The 20,103-nt window shown below is 34.8% G+C and overlaps 1 protein-coding gene across 10 annotated transcripts in view; it reads right to left on the bottom strand.

Moving 5' to 3' along the window:
• Positions 1-20,103, bottom strand: part of Nbea (neurobeachin) — a 673,150-nt gene that overhangs the window by 75,081 nt on the left and 577,966 nt on the right. For all 10 annotated transcript variants that reach the window (XM_063232848.1, XM_063232849.1, XM_063232852.1 and 7 more), the window contains one exon: positions 4,226-4,366. In XM_063232848.1, the coding sequence (XP_063088918.1) occupies positions 4,226-4,366 (141 nt within the window). The remainder of the gene's footprint in view (positions 1-4,225; positions 4,367-20,103) is intronic.

The raw sequence follows: 20,103 nt of genomic DNA, 5'->3' as shown, positions 1-20,103 counted from the left end.
ACTTCATAAACTCTTAGGGGTGGGAGTGAGGAAGTCACAACTCCTGGGCCATGATATAAACACTTAGTAAGACATTATGTTACAGGGAGCTGAGTTAGTTAGAAATATTATAGGCAGTCAGACAGGGCTGGGCCTTCAAAGGAGCCAGTGCAGAAGACCAAATATCTTATAACTTTGAAGGAGACAGACACCTCTCTTTGGGCCAGATCTCAAGAGAAAAAGCAAAACAGATTCAATCATATACTAAGCATAAACATCAGAGATTGATATTCTAAATAGGTATAGATCACCTTGAGGAAGCCAACGCGCTACAGGAAATCACTACTCTTTAAGCCTGCCTGCTTGCTAGGTGTCTTGCTTCCCCATTTATCCCTGATTTGGTCAGTTTAACCTGAACAATTAATCTTACTGATTGACCACTGGTTGACTTACTGGTTGACCATAGCTCTGTCCCATCTCATGCCTGTCTGCCTTGTGAGTTCCCACGTTTTTCCCATCTTGGACTCATCTCACATAATGGTTTTGCTATATAAAAGTCCCTAGAAAACACAGAGTCTTTGGCAACCCACTTAGGACCCCTTCTGTCCCTCTATCTCACACAGAAGCTTTCTATCTCTCAACAAATATATTCTTCTCTTAACCTCCAGTGTTCCTAAAATTCATTCTTTGATTTTAGAGAGCACAAACTCTTAACCAACATCTAGTAAGTTGGGAGTTTCATTTCCTTATACCAATAGCTTTCCAGATTCAAGTTTGCATTACATTCCAATAGAATAATAAACCAATTTAAGTATGAATTATAATTTATGATTTGAGAAAGCTTCAGAATAGAAGAGAGTTAATTTTAACCCGGAGAGCAAATGTTTTTGTGGGTTTGCACTTAAATAATGCTTGTAATTATGGCTCTAGATTTGACTAGGAGGTTTATCTGAAACCTACAGAATATCATTTTATATATTTCAAAATACTGTATTATTCTCATTTAATTATCAAAAGAACTCAGTTGAAAATGTGAGATTTTTTCCCTCTCCTAACATGGCTCTTTATCCTTTTATTCTATAACTAAGGCACCTAAGAGAGGTGTCCTATGCCCTCCATAACAGTGGCTCACTAGGGCAATGATTACAACTCATTGACACTGAGGTAGTATCGAAAGGACTCGCAGGGTGAAAATTTCTAGCTTCATCGTTTTGAAAAATTCCCTTATCTACTGATTTTGGAGGTCCCTCTGCAGAGTTTCAGGTGGACAACCTGATGAAACCAAGTAAACTGTGTAGTTTAAGAAGTCTACTTCAAGGATGGCTTAAGCTCAGGTACATCTTTTCTTAACTTTCACAGGGAATCTTTAATAGCAAATAGAAGATTAGCTTTACTGAGACTTTTTTGTTTCTCTAGGTATTAAAATTTTACTTCTCCTACTGAGTTTTTGTTTCTGGTTCACTCAGCTAATAAATCACTTTCCATTGGTAGTGGTAATGAATGCAAATTTAGTTTTATGGTCCAATCGTGGTAAGTAGAGAATCTAAATTCATCAGTCTTTTCATTTTCTTATCTATTTGTGAACTCAAATCAACTAAGATCATATTTTATGTTCATTGTAAAGGAAATCAACTGCTTAAAATTTTCACTGATAAATTTTGGTGTTTGTACAATTTTGAGCTATAGCTGAAACTTCAAGATGAACACTATAAACTCTTATATGACAGTATAGAATTTGGAGAGTTTCACCTCTTGCCTGAATGTGAAACATTATTCTGCTGTTAGAACTAATTGTTGCCACTCATCAACTACTGTTGTTCTGTTATGACTGGTTTATAGCAATACATAATACTAAAATAAATAGAATTTTCTCCAAATTAACAAAAATAAAGAAACAGAACTACTAATATTTTAACAGTGTTAGAGTTTTAAAGCTCTTTTTAACATTTAGTCTCTAACACGAAAACATTTTTTTGTTTTTTGGTTCTTTTTCTTTTGGTACTGGGGTTCGAACTCATGATCTCGCACTTGCCAGGCAGGTGATTATGCCGCTGGGCTAAACCCTGGCCTCACAAAGACATTTTTATAAAATAATCCTAGTTCATAAATTAAGCCAAATCTTTGGACACATTAGACAGATATGGCAACTTTGCTCTAAAGAAGGAAGTAGTAGTTTATGTTTTCACTTTTAGTTCATCATTACAGAGTTTATTTCTTTAAAGAAAGGTTGTGAAGTAAGAGTTGTTAAGTAAGGGATGTTTTCTCAAGGGACTAGTTAATGTAAAAATCTGGTATAGAATTATCAAAAATACAAAAGTTGTATTCACTTACACTGAAATATAATTCTAATAAACTTTATAATAATGATAACAACGTTTATGTCACCTACTACTGAATTATAAGCTACTTAAAACATACATGTATTAAATTTTCAGAAATTTGATTTCAGCCTATAGTGGAAATTACTTGAAGAAAACCTCCAAATTAAACTTGCCCTTTAGGTTTAGGGAAAAATATTTTTGAAAAGGGAGAAGCTCACTCACACAGCTTTTTCAGTGTTTTTGAGGCATGTGGGCCTCATATAAGTAACTAGAGAAGATATTCTAGTAACTAGAGACGATAACATTGATGCTATTGCTTTGACTTAGCATTCTCCAGTGCTCCTCAGTCCTTTACAGAAGACAAAGAGACAAACAGCACACACACACACACACACACACACACACACACACACACACACAGAGTGTCAGAGAAATAGACCAAGAGAAAGAAATGGAGGAGGAGGAAGAGGAGGAAGAGGAAGAGAAGGCAAAGGAGAAGAAGGAGCTAGGAGACAGACAGACAGACACACAAAAGGAAGAAAAGGAAAATCAGACTATCTGACTCCAGTAACTCCTTCTAACTACACTAGATTGGAAAAAGTAGAAACAGCATAAAGATTTGTCAGGAGCTTTTGCAATAATCTAGATGGGAATAATGGGAACCTAAACTAAAGGAAGTCGCAGAGGTAGCAGAGAAAAGGTAAACTCTATGGACGTGTCTGTATATAAGAGATGGTAAAATGAAGAACATATCCACTGACGCTTCCCCACCATCAGCGAGGAAAATGATTATGCCAGTTATTTAATTAGGAAAAACATGAGGAGCTACTGCAGGCTCATGAGGGATATGTGCTGAGTTTTAGGAAGGTGTTTATGGTGTTGTGAGAAGTTTGGGGAGAACTGTCCACAGGCACTTGGAAACTAAGGGGCCCATGAGAAATGTCGTGAGAAAGACAGAGGCTGGAAGTTACTAGTGTAACGGAGTGATACAGGTCAGCCAAAGTACACAGCAGATCCCAAAGAACAAAAGATAAAGGACAACGAAACTGAGCAGAAGACCGAGAGGGGACAGTTAGAGCAACAGGAGAAAATCCAGGAGAGGGTAATTTAGAATATCCAAGAAAGAAAAGAATTTCAAGCAGATAAACTGAGTGGTGGTATCAAGAGCTTGAGTGACAGATGGCAAGGCTCTTTTCAAGTAATGAGTGACCTTAAAGCTGGGGTGCGGAACCCAGGAGGTCAGGCTGAAAGCTGAGGGGAGGAGATGCAGTGCAAGGTGCCAGTGCCCGGTGCCCAGTCCACAAAACGCTGTGCTTCTGGCTCAGGCTGCTGCACGAGTAAGCAAACTGCAGAATGGGTGGGCACTGGAAAGAGGCTTTTTTAAAGACTGCAGATGCTTAATATATTTATGTTTTAGGAAAAAGAGACAGTCATAGAAAGAGATCTTCAAAACATTTTCAGTCTGGTTTTAAAACATGCTACCCAAGAATCAAGACTGAGTATGCCAAGCAGGTGGCAATGTGCATTCTTAGTGAGAAAAGAACCAAAGGATGTGCGCACAGGGTCAGCTCCTTTACAGCTAGGGGCCTCGGAGTGGGGTAGCCCAGTGGCAAAAGACGTGCTCAGATGCAGCAGTCCCTGGATTCAGCCCATACCACCAACAAAAGAAACAAACACTGCCAAGGCTTTTAAGTAACTGATTCAGGCTTAGGAAGCTTACAATAATATTTTGAACTCAATTCTGCAAATGAGACAATTCATTTTTTAAAAAAAGATTCAGCTTTTGGTAGAGTCAGGAATCTGTAATTTTTACTTCATTGACCTCTGATCTTCAAAATGAATAACAAGTGAATTTGATTTTCATTTAATTTAATTATGTTAAAAACTTTAAGGTACAGACAAACTAAAGTAAAGAAGATACTCACAATTCGAACAAGCCACGATAAGGTAGATGTCCCTGTTGAGTAATGCGTATTATAGTGGTAGGGCGGGCTCTGCTCATCTTCCCAGGTCTCATAGCGCTCTGCATAAAACACGGCTCTTTTTGGATTCAAAGCACCAATTGGCTATCAAAAGATAAAAGGAGATATTTTAATACATAGGAGACATTTTGTTTAATACAATCACATTTTGTTTAATATAATCCAAATGATGAATATTTCACTGATAGTTCATTTTAGGCATGGAACATAATTTTATATTATTTGTATTTTTTATCAAATTTGATTTTTTTTTTGTCTTTTTCGTTTTTATCGGTACCAGGGATCGAACTCACGACTGCCTGCTTGCAAGGCAGGCGCTTATGCTGCAGAGCTAAATCCCCAGCCCCATCAAATTTGATTTTGATTTTGATATTGATTATAAATCACTGCACTTCTTAAATCACCCAAGAGGATTGTCATATGGGAAAGTTTCTGAAATTTGCCACAAGTTTCAATCAACTAGATTACCAGAAGTGATCTAATTTTAATTGTTAAGCCCAAACCAACGTTTCAATGTTATTTTCCTGTCTCCTTAACACAAATATTGACAGTTTAGCTTGGAACAGAGGAAATCCAATGAGAAGGTACAGCAGTGGATCATGTGAGGGATAACCAAATCAGAGAAACCCTTTCCTAATAATAATGTATATCCAGAATATCCTTCATATGAAAACACTGCTAGAAAGCTAATCTCATCCTGCTATTACACAGATGGGACAGCCAACTTTTTCATTAATGTAAACTATACATTTAAGGGTGGCAAATATAAGTTGACAATTCAGAGTTCCTAGAAAGTGTTTTTCTTTTGCTAAAACTACTAAGACCTTGCTTAAAAATACCACCACAGTATTTATGCATTAGCATGCTAATTCCACAATCTATTTTTCCTTCAGTAAGGCATATGTTAATTATATCACTACCTCAAACTTCTCAGCACACTCACTGTTAAGGCCATAATATTCTCATTATTATAAAGGACAAACTGACTCAGTTTAAGTTTTTGCCTGATTTTTGGCTTAATAGTATATGGAAACCATATCCAATAGCTACAATTATTTTGTTTTACATTGTGTAACTATAAAAGTAAATGTTTACAGAGAAAACAAAAGATGAGAATTAAGTATAATGTTCTTTTAGTTCAAAATTTAACATTACTAGTTAACTACAAAGTTCCCCCCAAGGCTTAATTTTCACAAGTAGTAGAAAATTAGTGTTTCAATGGGACACATAATGTTACCAAAGAGAGAAAGATTCATTTATAAATTGCTGTGAGGCGTTTCTTTTGGTCCCAGGAGACTAATTCAAATAACACAATGATGTCAGCAGTTAAAGTCTACTAGAATTTCCATAATAAACTCTTATATGCAAGGGTGCTTGTCCTGAATATTAAAACTATGTGGAAATTATATTCATTTTTGTTAACTTTAATTATGACTTAAAGACCAAATAATTTAATTATATTTTTAAAAAAGCTCTATTTCTTGAGTATAGGAGCATTAATAGTTTAAATTTCCTTAATTATCTTGGTCTTAATTTTTGTAAAATAAAGTATAAAATTTTGGTTTAAACATATTTTTAAAATATGGAAGGCATAAACTTTACTCTGTGTGAAATCTCATAGTTACATATCAAATCTTTTTTCATAGACATAAGAAAAGCAAGGTAATTTTATTAACATCATCTAAAATCTTAATATTTAAAACAAACGTATACAGTAATTTTTTGGTAAAACACTAATCACTATAAAGTAGAATGAATAGAAGTTACATTACTGAATTGAAATAAAATTTTCACTTAAAATTGCCTCCTTATTTTCTAGATGTGCATATGTTTTTCTAATTCAATAAATATATTTTTTAAACCACTTAAAATGCTTAATATTTTTCTCTGTCTTAAATATACTAATAGATCTTTTCACATACATAACAGTCCTCCCAATCCCTAGGGATCAACCTTATCAGATACTGTTTGTTCTCTAAGACCTCATAAAACATTCTTGAAAAGGAACATGGCCCTTCCTTTAATATTTTCCAGTTCTCTCCCTAACTACTGGGAAAGGGATGAAATAAATATTTACATTTTCCATTTTACTCAATTTTCATCAGTCATTTTATTAGTGTATTTTATTGAAAAATGCCTGGTGGGAAATAGCTGCACAGTTTTAGAGTCTTACATGATTCCATTATTAACTGCTTACAACATACTTCTAGTTTTAAATCCTTGTAGAATGCAGTTACAAATGTAGTTTATGAAACATAATGCATATAATTTGGCTTGTACTTGCTGTTTTCGTATCATATCGCTCCTAGTAGTCAAGAAACAATAAACCACTTAGAGAAAAACAACTTTGAAATGTTTGAGCAATGAGAATTTTGTCATAGATGACATGTTTTCTTATGATATCTAAACGTATCATTTCATGTTTGTCTATTAATCAATTATCCGCCTATTACCTCATTACATCTCAATCTAGGCTAAGGGTGCTAGGTTGCTCTTCTTTTTAAATTTTAGGAAATAGTGCAATGTCAGTACTGTTTCGACTTGGTAGGTGAGTACGGTAAGAATTCTGGTGGAAAAGTAAACCATACTTAGTGACACAATTTAAATTTGTCATCTTTTTCAATTTATCATAGCTATTCTGTCCACAGTGGACATTTAGATATAGCCACTACTGTGCTTTCCAGGCAGGACCACATAAAAAGTTTTCAGTGAAAGTATAAAACTGGGGATGAGAACTATTGTTCTTTTGTTTTTGTGAGTTTTTATGTTATAAGCAAACACCGTAACACATGAGAGAAAATCATGCAAACAGGTCATGCAAAGATGAAAAAATTGGTACACCTACAAAATTTTGTAAACTGCTATAAAGCCTAACTAATTTTTAAATGTACTATTCCAAATATGAAAGAATCAAGTGACTTGTGCACAAAAATCCATTGTCTGTAAAATTTGTGAGAAATTATTTGTGAGGTGTTATTATTCCTATGAAACATTATCATATTTAGTGAAGAAATGCATGCTGAGAATTTTCTTCACTCTTACCACTCAATTTCCCTTGCTTAAAGACCAATGAGAGAAATCTGTCTCAGACTGAAGTGCATTAAAAAGCTCTATTTTCCTAAAAAAATTTGCAATTATTATAAGGAACAAAAATCCTGACAGATACTTATGTAGATTAAAGGCTCTGAGAATTATGGTGTTTAGACATGTTTAAATTTGTTTGCTCCAATATTTCCATCTTTGTTTTTGTTTTCTTAACAACTGTTAACACACAGTAGAGGAAGTACTGCTTAGACTGCACTTTGATAAATTCTAGTAAGAATCTTTTCATTATGTCTTTGAGTGCTAACATTTTTGGCTTCCTTTTGCTGTCTTCCCATTTTGTTCATTTAATCCTGAACTTTTCATGATATTTAAAAAAAATACTTTAAAACCATCTGCTAGAAAGTAGGAGACAGACTTTTGGAGTCAGGGAAAAGTATCAGTGGGAGGAAGAAAGGGGAGAATGGGGTAATGGGACAGCAAATGATTACAGTATGTAAAACACACATACTTATTTCCCAAAATGAACCTCACAGGTCTCTATTGTTAATATGTACTGACTGAAAAAAATCTTCTACATTATAGCAACCATTTTTGTGGGAGGTGCAAATGTATATAAATTAGATGAGCAAAAATTACTGACAAATTATATAAATAAAAATATTACTGGGTACATATAGAAACACTAGAAGAATTTTTAGAGAAAAGTCTCTATACAGACCTAGACTGATTTGATAAATCAGAAACAAATGTTGACTGATTTCAGGAATGGTCAATGTCACCAAAGTGGATTGTAATTTTTAAGAAAATGTCTTGGAGCTGGGCCTGGTGGCACCTGTAATCCTAGCACTTGGGAAGCTGAGACAGGAGGATTATTGCAAGTTCAAGACCAGCCTGGGCTACTATGTGAGCTCAAGGTCAGCCTGAACTGCATAGTGAGACCATCTCAAAAAACAAAACAAGACAAAACAAAACAAAACAAAACACGAATATGTCTTGGCTACTTTTCTCTAGTTGCTGAGATAAAATACGGGACACCCAAAATAAACGAAGGAAAGATTTATTTAGCTCACTGTTTGTGGCAGTTTTAGCGCATTATCAGCTGGCCCCAAGGCACAGGGCAACACTCCAAGGGAGTGGCGAGCAGAAGCAGCCAGAGCAAAAGTGGGAAAAACAAGCCTCTTTTCCTCTCTTATATGTATGCAGGCCACCCTTACCCTTAACCCTCGGACAGATGGAGCACTCAAAAAATCTCTGCGTCCCCTTCTTGCGCAGAATGAGGATATTTATAAAGCAGGGATCTTGGCTTCCTGCTGAGTCTCTTAAAAGTATAAACTTCTCAAATTGACACAATGTATCAACCATAACAGAATAAAACAAGTTCTGATGGTTAGATTATTAATTTTGTTAGTTCACTGAAAAGAATTGTTTGTGCCTATATTGTTTGATGAAGTTTTCATGCCTGTATCTTGTAATATGAGCAACTACTTTGGCAATAACAATAAACAATGTTATTGCCAGAATATGTATTGTATTGAAGAATGTATTGTAACCCTCCTATTACCTTGTTTTGAAATTTTGTATCATTGTTTTTCCTCTTAAAAAAAGAATAATAAAATTTTCCAAGAACAAACTGAAGATCCAAGTCAAGTTATCCTAAATTGAAAAAAATTATTTTGAGAGGGGTCTTGTTGTCTCGTTCAGGCTGGCCTCAAACTCGAAGTGATCCTCTTGCCTCAGCCTCCAGATTATAGGAGTGTGCCACAATGCCTAGCCTAAATTGAATTTTGATACATAACAACAAACAACTAGAAATGCTCATGATCATTGTAATAGGATTCTTTTCCTATATACATATATTTTTGAAGGGTTCATTTCTATTGCTTCTAATGCTAATGATACTATACATCTGTATAAGACATAACCTTTACATTTATTTTCCAGGATGATTTTGTTAAGTGTCTAGGGTCAGTAAGCAATTCATTAGGCCTGTACTCTTTCTGTATCACTGTATTACATTTTCACTGGTAAATCTGAAATTTAAATCTTGATGTGAGTTGTTTTTCTTTCTTAAGTACCTACATATTTCCTCACAGAACTCTGGGAGTGGATGGACCCTTACAAGACTTTTAGCCCAATACTCTTATGCTGAAGAAAAGTCAAATCAAGATCACATTGCTAGATTACGGCTAATACTTTACAGAACCAGCTAAAGCTACATGTTAGATACAACATGAAGTTGGGTACAACTGATTTGATTTATGTGGCTTCCAGGTACAGCTTTTAGTTATCTCAACATTTTTCACACATCCTAGTTTCTAGTATATTTAAATTATGTTTTCCCTCATTATAATAATCAAAGGTTTGAAAAACCTTAAAAGTGGCCTGAAGAATTCTCGCCTGTTTCTTTTTTCTGTCATGAAGTACACGACATCATTCTGAAAATTATTCCTACAGATGCTTCTGTGCTCAAGTAAATTCTCTGCCTTCCTTCTGGGCCAACCAAGGAACTTCAACTCATTCTTTTGGAAGTAGTTCAAATTGCATCTGTGAAGCCTTACGTGACACCATCTGGTAACAGTTAAGAAAGTTTATAACCTTTTTTTTACTCAGTAGACTGGCCCTTAAAGGGAATGCCTTATCTTTGATTCATCTCTGAATTCGCAGCACCTAAGATAGTACTTAGCTCTTTTACAGTGAGTGATAAATATAAATGAGGACTTAGTAATGTGATTCTGTTACATAACACTTCTATGTAGGAATTAGGGACAAAAAGTTTAGTGAAAAAATAAAAACACAAATAACAAAACAAAAAGTATCTGTAGCACATAGCAATTTTCCTTAAAAAATGAGCTCTTAGGGCTGAGGATGTAGTTCAGCAGCACTTGCCTGGCAAGTGCAAAGCCCTGAGTTTGATTTCCAGTACCAAAAAAAAAAAAAAAAAAAAGAGCTCATAAAAGTCATAAAACTAATGAATAATCCAAATAAATAAATGAGCAAACAGGTAGTTCATAGAAAACTGTGCCAATTTCTCTGTAGGAAAAAACAGTACCAACTCTTCTAATGTAATGGGCATGTATTCACTTTTTTTTTCCTGTTCAGCATTCACTGTCCTTCTTTTGTGAATCAGTCTCAGTTAACCTTGTACATAAGGGCTGACCCCATCACCTAACTTCCCGATGGGCACGTGGTCTGCACCTGTCAATCAGCATATTCTATCTCTGTGGCCATTACCATTGGTGCAAAAATGCATGCACTACTCAAGTTGAACTAATGAAACTTGGTTGCAATTCTTTCTCTAATGGCACTATAAAAGGCCTCCCTGCTGCAAGGCGAAAAGTCCTGGCTGAGAAGAAGCTAGTGGAGCACACAAACCCACATGCAGCATCCTGGTGATACAAATGAGCTCTTGTACCCAGTTTCCCTCAACTGACTAAACTCTGGATTTCCTAGTAAAAACTTTATATTTTAAAGCAAGGCCATTTTTAAGTTGATTTTCTGTTGCATTTATCAAACTTATTAGCATACACAAAATTTTAAAATATTAAACCAAAACTTTTTATTTAGGTTGTCAAAAATTAATGAGTTTTGTAATATTCAGAGTTGGCCAACATGTAGGAGAATATGGAATCTCTTAGTATTTAGTAAAAAGTATAAGACAGCACATATTTCTTATCAGGCAAATTGGTAAAATTTTGTAGAAAATACACATATTTTGATACAGCAATTCTACTCTAAGGAACTTATAGTATGAAAGAATCAGAGACAAAGATTGCTCTCACAGTGTTACTTGAAATGACAAAATAAAAACTGCAAATAGTCTAAATATCCAGTAAAGCACTAAAAAAGGTACTGCTGTAGATCAGGGATCTATTGAAAAAGGCTAAGCAGAAAAAAATTCCATGATAAATTCATTCAACAAATTCTGAGTATCTATTGTGAGTTAGAAATTACTTTAGACCCTAGAAAAAGATAAAGATACAAGGTCCCTGCTCTCATGAAACTTGCACTCAGATGTATGTGTTTTTATCCACCTAAATATGGCTGAGCATGCATAGAGGCTGAGATAGATGAAATCTAAATAAACAACTAGGTAAATAAGAAAATACTAGATGTAAGTGTTCTTTTGATGATTAAAACAGTGATTAGGTGTAGAGAAGGTATTTCTGAAGAAGTGTCTCTGGGTTGTGATGTGAATGAAGGAAGGAGCGAGGCATAAAACGCATCACTAAGAGGAAAATTCAATTCAAAAAGCTAATGCAAGGTTCTCAGCAGAGCCTGAATGACATATCCAAGAGACACAAGGACACCGTGCCTGAAACGCAGTACAAGAGACAAAGAGGTGATGGGATGAGCTGAGAAAATGGCAGGGGCCACATCACATGGCTTTGCAGTCCAGGGTGACGAAACACATTCTCAGGGAAGTACAATGAAAAGTCACAAAGTGCACTCAAGAATGAGAAAAATATGAACCGAGACTGCAGAAAGTTAACTCCAAGGAGTCTGTAAGCATGTGCTGTAGGTGGTGTTAAATTAATAATAACACTGGAATTGAAACCAAGTCAGTGGCACAAACAGGAACAAATAATATTATCAAAGTTTCTCAAAATCCTATATTGTATTTATCTTTAAATATTCAGAGAAAAATGCCTGAAGAATCTACATAAACTAAGTTACTGGCCCCGAGGAGTGGGAATGATGGAGACTTCAGCCTTACCTTTCTACTCTTTTCCTTGGTCACTCAAAAACTGGCTTATCTGATTTATAGAATTTTGCATGGCTTTTCTACATATATAGGCCATAAATATCTTTCAAATGTGAATATTTTAAATTTAATTTTTAATCAAATGCAGTAACTTTATTTTGGTTAGTAATAAAGGCTGTATTAAGAATAATATTTTTTATTACCAAACCTCACTGATTTGTCTGAACCTGTATCTATTAAAACCTTACCAGTTAAAACAAATTAAAGTGACATTAAGGAAAAAAAAGCAAATTCAGAAGATGATATATTCTGCAGGTATGATCTATATTTAATACATCAATGTTATGAACAAATGGGGTTGGGAAGTAGAGTGGTGGAGGTCGTGCTTAGGAGCCATTCTAGTCTAAAAGACGCGTAGGATGGGAATCAGCGACTGAATGGCCACTGACTGAATCTTGCGTTGAATAAATCAATTTTTAGGGCTGGGGATTTAGCTCAGTGGTGTAAGTGCCTGCCTGGCAAGTGTGAGGTGTGAGTTCAATCCCTGCTACCAGAAAAAAAATCAATTTAAAAAAACACTTGGGGGATAATTGGACAACTTTTAATGTAAATATTACTATAGATAATATTAGGACATTATTATAAATCTTGTTAAGTATCATAATAATGTGATTATATAGGTAGTGTTATGTTTCATACTGAGAATTAAGGATAAAGTATAATATATTTAATATACATTAATACATTTCAGTAAAAAAAAGATGATATAGCATCAATAATCATAATACCTAGTTATTGGTACTTCCCTTTGTGTTTGAACATTTTCAAAACAGAAAGTCAAAATTAACTAAACAGTACAGAAAATGAAAGTAACATATTTCAAATCTATGTTCTTTCTTATGCTGTGTTTGGTGTTATTCTTATAGATAAGAATGCTTGAAGTGATGAGTTTGAAAATTGGTCTTTACATGTATGAAAACTGTGTTGTGCTAAGTGGATTTGGAATTTTATGCACCCTACTGATTTGCTTATAAGGAATAAAACCTGGAATAATGAAGCATTACTAAAAGGAAGGATGAAGTTTATATTTTGCTGGCTATAATTGAGTGTATTTCTTTTTAGCTTTCTCATATGGTAGAATAACACAATTGACTGCATTATGAAGAAAGGTAATCTTTGCCCCTCAGTTGCATTTTGATCAGCAAAATCTATTCACAGGTGTGTTAGCTTTGGAGATGTGGAGGCTCACCTGCTGCATTCTTTCTTCTTTTGCTTATACCTCATGTACAAAGCTATTCATTTCACGGAGTATTTTGCAAGATTTCTCTCCTGTCTGGTATTACAGAGCTTTTATTTTTTGGTAGCTTATAAAAATTTCTAAGGCATTTAGGAAAGTGCAAGGTATCTCTGAGAAAAATTAATTGCTAGGCTAATTATTTTTTTAATATATCCTACCCACCTATTGTAGAGAAATAATAGGTAGCACATAAAAGAAAATGGAAGCTATATAACCAGTATATTGTAAAAGGCTGGTGAGGGCAAAAGAAGAAATCTATGCAGTTCTTGCATACAGTAAGTGTCTGCCAAATGTTGGCTATCATTGCAGAATAATTCCTAAGAAAATTAGTTTTAAATATCTTAGTGAAAAGTAAACATGTTCACATAAAAAGAGTGGAGTTAATGAAATTGTCCTTTATCAGTTCTAAAAGTTTTGTAAGGATGAAGCAGAAGGTTAATGATGAGGCTACAAATTGGCTTTAAGATTAGCTCATTAATTCTCTATCTCAGCTTTAAAGCAAGGTTAAAAGACACTGGCCTTGGCCTAGTATGACCATGAAATGATGCTGTGTTAGATGTTAGGCGACCTATGGCTGATGAAGTAGAAGCACACGAAGCATCCTCTTCTTGTTCCTAAGTTTTCTCCTAAGAGCCTGCTAGACAGTGTTCCTAGGCCTCTTACTTTCCAAATGTTTCAAAGCACAGCAGACCTGAGCCAGTAATTTTGACTCCGTTTGTGCAAGGTAGGACAAGTGGCTCAATGTAAAGGACCAAAAAAAAGAGTAAGGGGATACTTAGTATAAGCAGCTGGAGCCTAGGACTGGTTTGGAAGCTCTGTAAATATCCGGAAGACTTTGTATCACATTATGATGTCTTCAACAAGCATTATTTCTGGCTACCCTGGTGTCTGTGAATTGATCTTTTTGTTTGTCTGTTTGTTTCTTGGTTTGTCCTTCCTTTCATGTAGAAAGAAAATAGCATAACTTGCTACTAGGTAGATTAAGATTACCTATAAATTATTTAAGTTATGGAAAAAGTCTTACTTTATGTCTCCAGTGCCTGGGACAGAGTAGATGACAACTCTATGTAGTGAAAGATTAGGGAATGAATAAAATTTTTAATTTTATTCATATGTATGAAACATCCAAATACTGCCAATCAACTTTGTCCTTAAAATAGTACTTTTGCAACACTGCCACACAAGCAATCCTAGCAAACAATTTAGAATTCTGTGGATTGTATGTAAAGGAGGTATTTAACATCTATATAGACAAACATTTCAAATTTGGCAGTAGGTTTTCGGCAAATATCACGATTAAATTTTTATGCATTAATACTTCTAGTTTTATATCATAGTCAGTTACTAATACACTTAGTAGTTCTACCCATTCATGATAGTTTTATTAAAATTTTAGCATTATTAACGCTAATTGCATGTTAACTAACTGTATAGAAGAAACATAAAACAATTGTGGAAACTTGCCCTCGATATCCACGCCACACATTCTCCACCCTAACCACCTTTACTTCCTCTACGTGGTAGGTAGATGTTTGGCAGTATGGAGGGTGGACTTCGCACAGTATTCACACTTCAGTGCATCCACATGCATTATCACATTTCAAGGCCTGTGGGCATTAGCACTTCCTTTTTAAGTGGCATAATAATTTGGGTAAATGGTTATACTCATCATCATCTGTCAGTCAAACAACTCCTGTGTTAACAAAATATATATTTTCCACTCAATCAATGTGTGTGTGAGATGTCTTACACTTATCTCAATATTAACAGTTGATCTTGTGATGAAACTATTTCATTTATCAGAGCGTAAAACTGGGAAATAGGAATATTTCATTTATACTTTAATGTGCAAAGTCTGTGCCTCATGTCAAAGGCATGTAATCACTATAATTTGAGTCAAGTTCATATAAGTATATTTAAATAATTGAGGTAGTGACATAGATTTTATTTTAAGATATATTTCACCACAAAGTCCCATCTTCATAAAGAATATCTGTTTAAAATGGGGAAAAAATCTCTGGTACTGAAGAGACAGATCATTGACAGCTTGCTTTATTTGCTGTCCATCATGTTAAACAATAAATATAACCTACAACCCAGATGTGTAACAAGTAAAACTTGAACCTATAATGTGTGATTAAATGACAGGTCTAGTAAATCTTATTGATAAAAAGTTTCAATAAACATTTATCCTCTGTATTTTGATTACTTTGATAATTGAAGAGAGGATAGAATTGTTGCATGAAAAATATGTTATTGCATGGTACTGCTTTCTACTTTATTTGAATAAAAATAAGCCAATTGAATAAAATAATAATTAACTAGATGTTTTTCAATCCTGTCAAAGATAGTGTCCCCCCAACTGATAATTATGAAAATTTAGTTTGTAGTATTAGACCTTGAATGCTACTTTTGTTTAAGGTATTGCAAAAGTTAGGTATACTATCTTCATTACTGCGTTTAATTCTTTCAACATCCCATTCTTTCTTCCTTTCTTTTCTTTCTTTCTTTCTTTCTTTCTTTCTTTCTTTCTTTCTTTCTTTCTTTCTTTCTTTTTTTGGTATCAGGGATCAAACTTACAACCTCACGCTTGCCAGGCAGGTGGCTATGCTGCTGATCTAAATCCTAGGCCCCATATCATTATTTCGCATTCATTTTTTAAGAAAAGGAAGCAGGTTCAGAGAACTTAAAAAAACACGTCTAAGTTTGCACAATAGTTAACATAAACCTTTGGATAAACTCCACATTTTCCCATTTTCCATTTTTGAACTTCCATTTTTTGTTAATTTTAATAATGATAGAAAGAAAAATATGAAAGGAAAACTCCATGGGTTGGACGCATGGTTTAGTGCGAGAGTACCTCATGGGTTTGATACCTAATTACCACTGCCACCTTCACAGGCAGCAGAAAAGCATTGTTTGTCAGTGTTGTTGGAATGTCTTCCAGAAATATGCAAGAACTATATGTTTCTGATGAATTATGGACCTACACCAGCTATGGAATGATATGTTATACTAGCAGGTGAACCTCAGTCTTTAAAACTCCCGTGTGCCTCTCTCATTGTCTCTTTCATGATGTCATCCATGTTTACCCAAGGAATTGTTCCATCCTTTGCATTGAGGGTAGATCCAGGTTTTGAGAGATTTGAGATTTAAACATTTGTAGAAAAGCTCTATTATAGTTCTGATCTGAAATGTTTCCCAAAGGGCCATGAGTTAAAGACTCCATCCCTTGACCATGACACTCCAAGGAAGGGGCAGAACTTGTAGGAGGCGGGGCTACTGGAGAGGAGGTAGATTACTGGACAGATGGCTTGGACAGGGTACGGAATGCTGGCTATTTTTTCTTTTTGATTCTGGGCATCCATGAAGTTACCAGATCTCTCAAGGATGTGTACCAGATACACATCCTTACCGTGATGTATAGAGCTGCTTAGGCCCTTAATCACAGACTGAAGTAACAGGGCCTTAATCACAGACTGAAGTAACAGGGCCTAGTAATCACAGACTGAAGTAGCCAAAATTTAACCTTTTCCTTTATTAAGTTAAAGTTTTCAGGCATTTTGTTACAGACATGGAAACCTGACTAACAGGCTCCTAAGGAAAATGAACATAAAACTACGTACTGAAAATTAAAAGCAAAGTACAGGAAGAAGGGTATAAAAACTGAAGGAGCTTAAAGTTTAAACTTCATGAATTTCATGGTGAGTTTATTTTGATTTCACTTAATGTCCGGATAGTACAATGATGTGTATATAATAAGCAACCTATTGCCTATTATTTTTTTCTACTCCTAAATAATAAATAATCCTTGAGAAGGTTAAGAATATAAACTACTACTAATACCTCACGGAACTCATGTTACACAATAGCTTTATGTATACAAATGTGTAATTTACTTGCTATTTCCTTCTTCACAGAAGAAACTCTCAGATGGATAAATGTCATTTCTGATCCTATCTGTAGATCTAGACAGCACACCCTATCCCCCTAAGTAACACAGTGACACGTGAGCCATACTCGTTGAGTTCTGAGAAAGGAAAGTTCTGTTGTTCTCCATGAAGGCTAGCAGGTCTAATTTGCTCTTTGCTTTTGGATGATACGACGTGAGGTAGGAGCCACTGTAATCACTTTGCTACTAAATGGAGTATCCTAAAGGGCTATTATTGGATGAGGAGTATGAGTCACAAAAGCTGAAACCAGAGAAGAACAATGGGAAGAAGAAGGTCTTTGGGGCTGTTATCTGAACCACTGCAGCAAGATTTCCTGAAAACCAAACTACCTTCTACATTTTTCAGTTTTAAGAATCATAGCATTGATTTACTGTTCAAACCAATTTGAGCTGAGTTTTGTGGAACTTTCACTCAAAAGGTGCTAGTACAACACAAAATTTCATGGTGCCAGCATAACATCGTAGTGTAAAGAAAAAAATATTCAATTTCAATTATTATATATTCTACAGATTCTTAATTCTTTATATATCCAAGAATATAAAATTATTTGGGGCTCCAAATGTTAACTGAAATAACCAATGCTACAAATGATTTATTGTTAGCATCAGGACTCCCAATCTTTGTTTAGAAACAACTGCTTTTGTTGCTAAAAATCTTAAGATTAATTCTGGTTCACAGTAGGGGATTATTCTAACTCTTCCTTGATCTTTTGAAATGTAACAAATTCTCTGTTAAAACCTTCATAGGAAGTACTGATTATACGTAACAGGAATTTTACATACCTCTGACAAGGCATCTCTTCAATAATACTGTGCTACAGTAGGTTTTTTTCAAATGTCATTTTTCCCATTAGGCATACAATAAGATATATTCTCATACATTAAAATCTTGTTTATTAATCGTTTATACAAATAGTCTTGGGTTTCTAGACCATTTATAAGAAGCTCCTATTAAGAAATCCAATGAAGCATGGGAATAATGCAAGAGTAATTTATTAACATATCAAGAGACTTTAATTTGCTACCATTTTCCTATCATGTTAATGTGACAGAGTATGAAGAACAAATGACTAAAGCATGGAATACAGTAGAAGGGGAAGTAAAAGCTTTCTATCTTTTACGAGCTTGTGAATTCAACTGTTCATAACTGAAGGATTCCATGTTTGCAAAAGTATAGTTTGTGTTTATGTTGCCTAATTTATTTAGGCTCCCTCTGGTTATACCTCTATATTTATTTAACACTATATAAAGTTAGAAAACCATATGTGAGTCATGAAAGGAGAACCTCTGCAAAAGGAAATACATATCAAGCAAATAAGCTCAGGAAACTTGAAGAGTATTTACATCTTCCAGCTACTTTACTAACTTCCTACTCTAATTGATCCAATCTTTTCTATATGAATAAACTAAAAACGTTTTATTACTAGCAAATATTTTACCAGATGTCTTCTATAATCTGTATAATCATAATGAGTGCCATCTTTGCTTTGGTTGATTTAGTGCTTCAGGAACACTGGAGTTCAAATGTCTCAGTAGTTGTGCCTGCCCAGAAGGCCAGTGTGGTACAGTCCCCGGTGTGCCTATGTTTTCAAGGCTGGCCTCACGCTCGGTTAACTTAAGTGCTCACCTTTGCTTAGGACTGAATTCCTTCCAAGACGCTGTAAATATGTTTTGTTCACCACTGTGCTGTTTCTATCCAGTATGGAAGTATGGAAAGCATCTTGGCAGACAGTGAGTGTGTGGTACTTGTTGACTGAATAACTGAATAACTGAATAAATAACTGGAGGCAAGAAATACTGGTGTGTAAGTTTCCTATCACTATGATAATGTAGCTGGACTTCAAAGCAAGTGAACCTCTTTATTTCAAAAAAACTGAGCAGCCAGAGTAGTCACCAGTTTATGAAGTTGTAATATGGTGTTTCATGTTTCTTGAGAACCAATTCTATAAATTTTCATTATATGCATATATGTAAATATGTGCTTATATATGTGTACACATATTCACCCATTTTATACTGTTTAACATACTACAGCTCTTCAGCTAATGTTCCACAAAACACATACACACAAAAAAATTGAGGGTGGGGATCAGAAATCAAACTGAAGACCTTGTGTTTGCTAGGCAGGCACTGTGCTTGCTATATTCCTGGTCCCAGACAAGATTTTTTTTAAAGAACTAGTGTAATAGTTTTCATCCTCACACTGATGAATTCATTGGGTTTTGTTTTAAACCCAAAGATCACACCTCAGTCTCATCAAGTCATGCTCAAAATGTGGATTATGTAAGCATGCTAACATAATATATATGTGGTACCACATGATCGCTCATATCGGCCTCCATCATGATTCACACTTCTCAGAAACACTCAGCATTAGCGAAGACTGATGTGCCAGACACTGTGCCTGGTTCTTTCACCTCTTTGACTCCTCACAAAATTACAAATATTATTCCCATCACACAAGAGAAAGTGAGGCCAAGAGAGAGTAAACAACTTTGTCTAACACCCTACCGCTGAGAAGTGATGGAATTCGAATTTGAACCTAGCCAGTCTAGCTTCAGAGTTCTTGTTCTTAATCACTGTTATACCTTGTTTAGAGAGATAATACCTGATCTTACAGAGATAATACCTTTCATAATTTGTGGAAGTGTTCTTGTTATCTAGATAATACGCGAGCAGGTCTCATGAATTATAATGTTTCTCTGTACCTGAATCTGAATAATTACTGGCACAAGTAAATGGTTTAATATTTTTGTTCAGTTGATTTGTACTAGAAAAACCACTATATTTGCAAGTATATGAGAATTCAAAAGCTAACACTTTTT

Source organism: Cavia porcellus, unplaced genomic scaffold, assembly GCF_034190915.1.
Source record: "Cavia porcellus strain 051 isolate PalLab524CR breed Dunkin Hartley unplaced genomic scaffold, mCavPor4.1 scaffold_21, whole genome shotgun sequence".
NCBI lineage: Eukaryota > Metazoa > Chordata > Mammalia > Rodentia > Caviidae > Cavia > Cavia porcellus.
The sequence above is the reverse complement of the archived record's forward strand: the minus strand, read 5'-3'. Positions and strand labels throughout refer to the sequence as shown.